The sequence below is a fragment of the Nannobrachium achirus genome, assembly GCF_963921795.1.
Source record: "Nannobrachium achirus genome assembly, chromosome: 18".
Classification (NCBI taxonomy): Eukaryota; Metazoa; Chordata; class Actinopteri; order Myctophiformes; family Myctophidae; genus Nannobrachium; species Nannobrachium achirus.
The window spans coordinates 61,039,350-61,049,519 of NC_137825.1; the positions used below are offsets into that span (position 1 = coordinate 61,039,350).

The 10,170-nt window shown below is 43.8% G+C and overlaps 1 protein-coding gene across 1 annotated transcript; it reads right to left on the reverse strand.

The window, feature by feature from the left end:
- Positions 1-6,199: 6,199 nt before the first annotated feature.
- On the reverse strand, positions 6,200-9,612 carry gdf2 (growth differentiation factor 2). Its single transcript, XM_080747856.1, has 2 exons — positions 9,063-9,612; positions 6,200-7,243 (listed from the first exon to the last, which is right to left on the reverse strand). The coding sequence occupies exons 1-2, from the start codon at positions 9,439-9,441 to the stop codon at positions 6,294-6,296; spliced, it is 1,329 nt and encodes a 442-aa protein (XP_080603982.1). The 5' UTR covers positions 9,442-9,612; the 3' UTR covers positions 6,200-6,293.
- Between the last annotated feature and the right edge of the window lie 558 nt (positions 9,613-10,170).

Here is a 10,170-nt window from a genome sequence, read left to right on the forward strand (position 1 = left end):
TCAGTGCACATTCTTCACTGTCTGTCATTTACTCCACATACAAACCAGATGGAATGTAGGCCTAATCACTAGATCACACTGAAACCTGTTGTCACACATCTGATCTACTACCACCAGGTGTGAAAAAATGTGAGCCATCGCCTCTCACACAGTGATGTGCATTCCCATTGGCTCCCATTGAATCATGTTGATGATTTTGATCAATATTCAAGTACTACAGCAGGGGTCTTCAACAGGAGGTCCGGGACCCCTAGGGGGTCCTCAGAGTTACTACAGGGAGTCCTCCAAATCTTTGAGTGATAGAAAGTTTTTTTTTCTCCTTTTTTTTATTTAACCACTTGAACCCTAGTGTCCATTCTGAGAACTTTAGCCAAAAATAGCAGATCTACAAGCTCACAACGCCTCGCGCTGCGAGGCATTGTGAGCTTGTAGATCGGCTATTTTTGGCAAAGATGTTTGGTGTAGAGGGGAAAAGAGCAGACTAAGTACAGAGTGAAAGGTCAAGTTTATTAAGTATTGACGGTTCAAGTGGTTAAACACAAATTGACATGAATTCAAAATACACTGACGATTGTGCTGTCAAACAATTATGACACTATATATGGAATCTATAAACAGATTGTGGGGGACCCTGCTTCATCTCTCTCTCAACTAAGGGGTTCTTGGCCTGAAAACTTGAAGACCCCTGTACTACAGTATGATCCAGTTTAAAAGTTATATTATAAGTAATGCCGCCACCCCATCAGTATGCAGCTCAGACGGCAGCTCGCTCTGCTGTGCCTCACAGGTCTCAAGGCCTCGATGTCTGCCTTGTTGTTCTACTTTCTATTTAGTGTTCAGTGCTCTGATCCGGTCTAAAGCCTGCCTTCTATATCTTGTCATTTGCACACACACACATACATGCCACACTGTTTCCGTACCCGTTCTACAGACAGTGGCGTCAGTTCAGCAAAAGCTATGATATGGCAACATGACTGGTGTCTTGCAAGAGCACGAAGGCACAAGTGCAAGAAACCAGTCATGTTGCCATACCTTAGCAACAGGCATGATGAATTTATTAAAGAAGTACTTTTTTTTTCCCTGTAGCCAATTGACACCTCTGTCCACAGACCCAGAGCGGATCAGCAAAGCAAACTGATCCCAGTCTAGTCCTGACGTCACTCAATCATCCCCCGTGTCACAGGAGTCTCGCATTGTGGTCCAAAACTTAACAAACTGTCTGGCCGATATTGTCAGGGAGGTGACTCTGTTATGATAGTCAGTCACTCATCATTGAACTATAATTAGGTGGCAGTAACATTTTTCACAGATTATTCATATCAAAATGGGTCAAAGCGCCAGGATCATCTGTTTATTCTTGGAACACAGTACTTATTTGACACGGTATAAAAAAAGTCCACGACCCAGGTGAAATTTGTAAATCAGACTTCGGTGCTCTATATCAGGGTTTTCAAAGTGGGTGACGGGGCACCCTGGGGTGCCGCGACGGCAGTCCAGGGGTGCTGCGAGATAATTTGATAATATTTGGAATTTATTTGGACACTTATATATTTAGTATAATTTTAAACCTGAAGTACACAGTTATTTTCAGTCAGTTCTAACCAAAATGGCTATTATCTCAACGTTTTCCTCGCAACATGATCACTAAAATATCATTACTGTCAGGCAGAAACCTCTGTTGCACAAAACGAGTGAAAAAGGCCGATCTACAAGCACACAACGCCTCACGATGCGAGGCGTTGTGTGCTTATAGATCTGCTGTTTTCACTAGTTTAGTACATTTTGTAAATGATAAATACAAAACGAACAGTTTTGGACACACAAGGTTTCCACCCGACAACGACGATATGCTATAAATAAGGTGCTGGGAGTGAAAATTATAATGTAGGGGTGCCTTGGATTAAAAATATATTTATGGGGTGCCCTGAGACAAAAAAGTTTGGGAACCCCTGCTCTATATTGTTCAATAGTACACTGCCGCTCCCATCCCAGAGTAGCATCAGCAGCATCGTATACACTAGTATAATGTACAGCCACATACAGTTCTATTGCATAACACCATGAAACATGTGTTTAATTTTCTGGTACAGTCCTTACCTGTCTATGAGTTCTGCTTGTCAACGATTGTTGTCTGTAAATTAAGATTAAGCTTAGTTGTTGAATGTCTTGTAGTTGAACTGCAGCCACACTGCGTCTAGCCTCGGTACTTTAATTTCCCTGTTTAGAATAAGTTGTGGGCTGGACAGAGAGAGAGAGAGAGAGAGAGAGAGGGAGGGAGGGAGAGAGAGAGAGAGAGAGAGAGAGAGAGAGAGAGAGCACAGCTGTGTGTGCACGACTGCACGTCTCAATGAGAGAGGTTGTCAAACTGGTTTCCTACCTGCATATTAAACAACAACTGATCATGTCTAGATTGTCTACAGCTGCTGCCGAAACCAGATCAGTTTTCTGCCGAAACCCTTATCCACGCCTTCATCTCATCCCGCTTGGATTACTGCAACAGCATACTTCATGGCATCACCTCCAAAACCCCTCAATAAGCCACAAAACCCAGCCGCCCACCTGCTCACCAGCACTCGGTCAAGACACCACATCACACCAGTCCTCCATGACCTCCACTAACTGCCTGTCAAACAACAAATTCACTTTAGCCCTCATCACTTAAATGGTAAATGTTGCATCTATATAGCGCTTTTATCCAAAGCGCTTTACATAGATTGTGCATTACATTCACCCATTCACGCACACATTTGTACACCGGTGGCGGAGGAAACCATGCAAGGCATGCACCAACCTGCTCACCGGGAGCAATGTGGGGTTCAGAGTCTTGCCCAAGGACTCTGAGCTATGCTGCCCCCCCCCCCCCCCCACATTTATTGGCAACGTTTCGACCCGCAGTTGGTCTTCTTCAGGCATGGCGACATACAGAAATGCCCCTGCTCTTTTATCCATCTGTAAAACAAAGTGCCCTCTCCAGACCATGAATGCAGTTTTTACTATGGTGAAAGAAACACAAATGCCCTCTTTCCATGCCATACCTGAACTTGTCTTGTCCAAACTCTCCTGAACTTGAATGCAGCATCTTATGTTGAAAGAATTTCCCTCTCTGTGAAGAAATCCATGTCTCCAGTATTGACTTGATTATTAGTTCAGTGTGATATTACGCACCAAAAATAGCCCACCTCCAAGCTCACAACACGTGAGTACTACAATACTTTCAGTACTGTAAACAAGGCAATACTTTGTTTTGTTTTTAGTTTTGAGTCAAATTACCAGTAAGACTCCATAATTGGGAGATAAGCGACCGTCAGGTCGCATACACAAACTTTAGAAGGCAATGGTAGGCAATCAGGAGGGAATATGGGACAGATCCATGTTGATGACATGACTTTAGAGATACTGTGTACCGCTTTGCGTGATTTCAGGGCAAAATCTGTAGGAGCAGTGTCCAAAAATGTGTTTTGCAAGAATCGGCCTCATGGTGGCGCTAGAAGCGGGCCATGTGAGAAATGAGGGGTGGGTTGTGGTTTAGCAGCCAAGGAGTGTGTGTGCAAAGTTTGGCATGGCTAGGGGCACCGGTGGCAGAGATATGAGTAGGCTAGGGGAAAAGTGTGACGTGAGGTTTTGATAGTAACTGCGACTTGACGGTTGCAATTATTGAGTAGCCGTGTAATAAGCGGGATAACGACTTGCTGAGTGGTCGGTATCGAAAAATAAAAATCCCTTCAGGCTGATAAGAGTTATGAGCCCTGAAGGGATTTGTATTTCTGGATCAGCCAGACGCTGAGAGACAATCTAAAAGAATGAATGAATAACATACATGTAGACACTATTCATAATCATAATCTTTTTTTTACTGTACTTCAAAGAAAACATACATTAAGATAAATAACAATCATAGAGAAGTTACATACACAAACGGTGTGCATAATTTTTAGACCAACAAATAAAAGGTTTCTTCTTACAAATAAACCAGGGGATCACAACCCGCACACACACACACACACACACACACACACACACACACACACACACACACACACACACACACACACACACACACACACACACACACACACACACACAAACACACACACACACACACACACACATTAAACAGTTTCATATATGTACATACTTTTTCATAGTTTTCATAGTTAGTTATTTAAGATACATACACCTCCTATACAGTAAATATCCTGCTTTAGTATAACGTGGTTTTCCAAACATTTCCTCTCAAGGGTGGAACAGCAGTGCAGCAGCTGTGGCAACCTTATAAAAAAATCAAACATTTCACAAATACCAAATACCACCTGTACAATATGAAGAACAACATGAACTGTGTTTGTATGAACGGTGTGGGATTGCATAATGATCCATGTCATGTCACACATGTTGTAGGGCATTCACTAAATATTCGAATATTCAAATATTTGAATATCAAAGTCACTATTCGACGTTGTTCACCGAAGTCGAATATTCGCTTTTTTTTTTTTTTTTTTTTTTTTTATATATATATAATATAGTTTTCTCTTTAAAAAATACATAGTTTATAAAACTTGGCTAGATAGGAAGTCATAAGAATGAGTTGTCAATGCCCCTGGTGGATGAATTTGTTAATGCTCTATGGGGTTCTCAAACCTTTTTAGGTTGTGACCCCCAAAATAAACATATTTGAACTGGGGACCCCCACCCTGACAAGCACTTGGAATTGTAGGTAATACATTTAATGTGACTCGGTTCCACAGATGAATATTGTGAAAATAGCAGATCTACATGCTCACAACGCCTTGTAGATCGGCTATTTTCACAATGTTTGCCTCTTGCTTTCTTAATATTTGACAGTTTGGCCAGCCCTGTCGAAGATTCGACTATTCGATTACTTTGAGGTCGAATAATTTGAATACTAAAAATCGCTATTCATGAATGCTCTAACGTGTTGTACGTATTTCCTGTCAGTATCCTGCATGTGAAATTTGTAGCTATAGAACAAAAGTTTGACTTGCCTTGACTTTTTAATACACAAAACAAAATGCTACTTACAACTAAAATGTACATCAAGAATTAGCATGAGAAAAGGTAATGCCCTATGCCTTCATGAGAGTGTACAAATGTAACCAAATGGCCCTTATAGGTCAATTTGGTTATATTTGTACACACTAAGAGTTAGTGAACACTCAGGAGGGATTTAAGGTGTAAGGTTTCAGACCTGTTCCTCACTTATGATTGTCATTGCAGGCTAACACACTGCCTTGCCACTATTACTCCCCCGTAGTTTGGGACTGCACATAGCATTGTCAGCCAAGACTGGGTGTGCAAGTTTTCTTTTTTTTTTTTCTTTCTTTTCTTTTTTTTTACCTACTTACGTCTTATGACATATTTGAAAGTATTGACATTTTTCTATGGATATCTGATTTCTTTTTTTCTTTTTTTCTTTTTTTTTACTTATTTTTTAGTTTTTGACAGCCTATACCAAATTTCACACAGAAACATGACGTGTGTAGGTAGCAATGAGGAGTGCGCTTCAGTGTTTTTGAAATAGTAATAGTTCTGCACAGGCTATGAATGAAACACGATTTAAACAGTTGTTTAAATCATTGTTGTTTAAAACCTTTAAATCATGCAGTGATTTACAACTCTGTTCATATACGACCCTGTTTTTACTCCAGACATCTTATAGGAACATTCGAGATACATCGGAAGGAAATAAATTCACCCAGCACCCCCCAGCCATGGTCACACACGGGGCCACCCGTCTCCCCCACTCACTACTAGGGCATTCACCAAATATTAGAATATTCGAATATCAAAGTCACTATTCGACGTTGTTCACCGAAGTCGAATATTCGCTTTCTTTTTTTATTTTATTGTTTTTTCTTTTAAAAAATATATAGTTTATAAAGCTTGGCTAGATAGGAAGTCATAAGAAAGAGTTGTCAATGCCCCTGGTGGATGAATTTGTTAATGCTCTATACCAGGGGTTCTCAAACCTTTTTAGGCTGTGACCCCCAAAATAAACATATTTGAACTGGGGACCCCCACCCTGACAAGCACTTGGAATTGTAGGTATTACATTTAATATGACTCGGTTCCGCAGATAAATATTGTGAAAATAGCAGATCTACATGCTCACAACGCCTCGCAACGCAAGGCGTTGTGAGCATGTAGATCTGCTATTTTCACAATGTTCGGCTCTTGCTTTCTTAATATTTGACAGTTTGGCCAGTCCTGTCGAATATTCCACTATTCGAATAATTCGAATACTAAAAATCACTATTCGTGAATGCCCTAGCTCACTACCTGCAGCCACACTCGGCCACCTTCATCTCCTCGTACAGGTAGCGTATGGTGAGGCGGCCGTTCTCCTGGTACATGACGGTGATGGGGTCCAGCTTGATGGGGACGCAGCACGCCATGTTGGCCTTCCTGGGGTTCAGGATGTTCACCAGAGTCTGGATGAGGGCGTGCTTGGACGGCGTGGACTCGTCCGTCAGCGGGTGGTAGCACAGGCCGCGGCACTCGAAGGCGTCGTACTCGGGGGGCGCCACGATCCAGCTGTCCCAGCCGATGTCCTTGAAGTTGACCTTGAGCGAGGTCCTCCGGCAGTACTCCCGCTGCTCCGCCTTCCGGCGCCTCCTCCGGCGCCTCGGCTGCGGCGGCGGGGCCGCCTCCTCCGGGGGGAGCGCGCCGCCGGGGAGCCAGCCCCCCTCTGCCCTTCCTTCCTCCCCTCCCCCTCCTCCTCGCCAGTCGCCCCCCGAGTACAAGATGGCCGCCTCCTCGTGGAGGATCATCTCCTTCAGTTCCTTCTTCGTCTCCCGCTTCCTGCTCCCCAGGTCGTCCGAGAAGACGATCAGCGCGGCCGAGCTGTTGTCTCCGACGGACGTGCTCACGCCGACGCAGGCCGAACCTCCCGAGGAGCCGCAGCCGCTGCCGTCCACCACCACCTCGAACTGGTTCACCGCCAGGCCCGACTTCACCCAGCGCAGAACGGCTCTGGTCACGTCGAACATCTCCCAGGAGCCGTCGTGCAAGCCGGCGGCGACCTCTTTCCCCTCCAGCAGGTGCGTGACGCGTTCGGCGCCCTCGTAATCCACCTCGTAGACCTTGACGGTGGCCTTGGAGCCGGGGCGGTGCGCGAGGAAGAGCCGCAGTTCAGCGGCCGTCACCTTCTCGTGTCCCGGCAGACTGACGTTGAACAGCAGCCTGTGACTGGATCTGGTCCCATTCCTCCACGAGCGGCTGATATCTGTTGGGAGAGTTAGATTATGTAATTTGTGTGCTGCGTCTTTTCAGATTTCTTATTTTTTATTCATTATTAGTTTGTTTTATCTCCTATCTTTTGCTTTATTGATACCACTAGCTCGTTCCTTTGTGTTGTAATAATACACTGTAGCTCCAAGATCTAAAACACAATATATTGTGCTTCAATTTGAAATATTTTATTTAGCTGGGGACACCTTATAACATATCATCATATCATATCATATCTTATCTTATGTGTTGTTATTGTAATCCCTGTTTAAATGCCTGCCAAATTTCCGTCATGGGAAGATTGCATTTCACTGAATTAGCATTTCAGACTCTTGGGTTTACTGGGGCAAATCACATGCAGTTTAATGGTTATCTATTCAAAGGACGTAGAGCATTGATCTGTACTCAATTTCAACAGAGCGATCATGTAAAAGGAGTAGTTCACCCCCAAATGACTTTTTTCCTATTGATTACTCGTGCCATGGAGACTTGAGTTCAATAACATTTTTTGTGTTTTGTCCCATTCCTAAGACAATAATTTGATTACAATATCCCCACTGATTCCAGATGGGGACCCGAATGCATTTGCCATCCGGAATCAAGGGGTCTAAATTTATTATAATCACATTTTTGTCTTAAGAATGTGACAAATACTAAAAGATATTATTGAACTCAAGTCTCCATGGCATGAGTAATCAATAGAAAAAAAGTCATTTTGGGGGTGAACTACTCCTATAAAGACGTAATGCTTCCTGCCTCTGATCCAGGGCGCACAAAGTGCAGCTGGCTGTCTCATGATGGACAGCCAGCAACCTGCTACACAAACTAGCAGTTATGTGTAGACCCCTGTAATGGAGTGGAATACATTCACTACCAGCAGAAATAATCAAATAGGTTCTTTTCACCCAAAGCTGTTAAAACAGTGGTTCTTAACCTGTGGGTCTGGACCCCCAGGGGGGTCCCCAAATTATTTTGGGATTCCCCAAATGATTAACTTAATGTGCAACATTGTTTTCTCAACAGTAAACAAACAAACAAACATAAAGTTTAAGTGTACAGAGGGTATATGCACATTTGACAAAAGTCCTTAAAAGTGACACTTTAAGGACTTTTAATATATCTAAAATGACAAATTAATCATTGGCCAAAATGTCAAAAATTAGAGGCAGACATTGTGAAAATAGCAGATCTACATGCTCACAACGCCTCGCATGTAGATCAGCTATTTTCACAATAGAACCGTGCAAAATGTAATGCCTCAAAAATAATGTTTAAACACAAGACTATAATAAAGTACAGAGAGCTATCATGATTATCTTTTCTATTATAGAAATATATTAACTAAAGAATGGATGATAATATATTATCATAATGTTTTTGTGGCTGTATATAATGTATGTGTATATATGTATATACATAAGTATACATTATTATTATTTAGTAAAAAAAAATGTTCAGAGCTTTATTTTTTATTTTAGTTTTGCTTGTTTCTTTTGTTTTCTTTAAGAGTTTACTTCCTCTGCGGTCATCTTAGACTAGAGTGATTGTGATAAGGTTAGGCAAAATAAGCCAAGGGCTTCAGCCTATACCTTTTTGGTTAAATAATGGGAAATTCATGTGAAAATGAAATGTATGTATTCTATTTCTAAATGACCAAAATAAACTACTACTACTACTACTACTACTTAGTGCTCGTCAGGGTGTGTGTGTGTGTGTGTGTGTGTGTGTGTGGGGGGGGGGGGGGGGTCCCAGTTATGTTGGGGGTCCGGGCCTGAACAGGCTGAGGACCACCGCTCCGGAACATCAGTACGTACCTTGCACAGTGAAGCTCCGTATGACATCCGACTGCGGGATGGCCGTGCTGTTGGAGGCATACTTGTTGTACAGCTCCATCATGAAGGGAGGAGGCTGGATCTTGGTGCTCTCCTGCGGCACGTCGGACAGGTTGAGCTTCCTCAGGAAGCCCTCCTTCATGCTCCCCAGGAGCGTCTCCAGCCGGGAGCCGGCGTTCTCCTCCTCCTGCTCCTCCAGGAACTCCTGCTCCAGGAGGAGCCGGGAGGATTCGTACAGCCGCCGTTCGTCGGAGCCCTCGCTCTGGAGGACCTCGTTGTCCAGAGGCTTGCAGGTGCACGAGCCCATGGACGCCAGCAGGCTCAGGCACGTCTGGAAGAGGAACGTCCGGGAACACTGCATCCTGAACCTGTGTTTAGATCCCCGACAGATCGGTTCCACGTTGACTGCGTCCGCGGTCCTGAACGATACCGTTCTATTTATTTTATTTCTTTTACCTTCTGCCTCCCCGATCAGCTATCGCTCCACAGGGGCTTCAAAAGACTGACTTCGGGAGGGGACGACGAGGTTTGGGAATTGGAATCCCCTCTGCAAGGGACACGGTCCCGAGGTCCTCTCCCATGATCCCAGAGTAAACAGGGGACTGGTGTGGACCAAAATAGTAGCCCATTCGCGCTTATCTCTGCCATTGATGCCTTCTTTGGGGTTGCGTTATCTTTAGAAGGCTGGCTGCTAATGAAGACACTGTAAACACTTGGCGGCGATAATGAGGGGAAACGGCGGAAACTGTGAGGTTACTGACAACAAGACACTTTGTTACGGCTGCGTTTCCCAGCTCGCTGGGAGGGTGACGGCCAAACCCCCCGAAATGGCAGATGCTCCAAGAAATGCACACAGCATTCCTTGGCTCGTGCATCACGGCATAGCTGTGATACATGTCAGCCATATTCCTGACTCCCGCCCAACGTCAATATACATCATGTCATACTGGGTTGGGATATATCAAAATGTGTTTTTTTGGCGCCTTTAGGGTGCGATGACGTCAATCACGATTACTACATGATATGTTTAAAGTTATTACCGCATGAAGACCTGTCCCCCTTACCACATAATAATAATAATAATAATAAC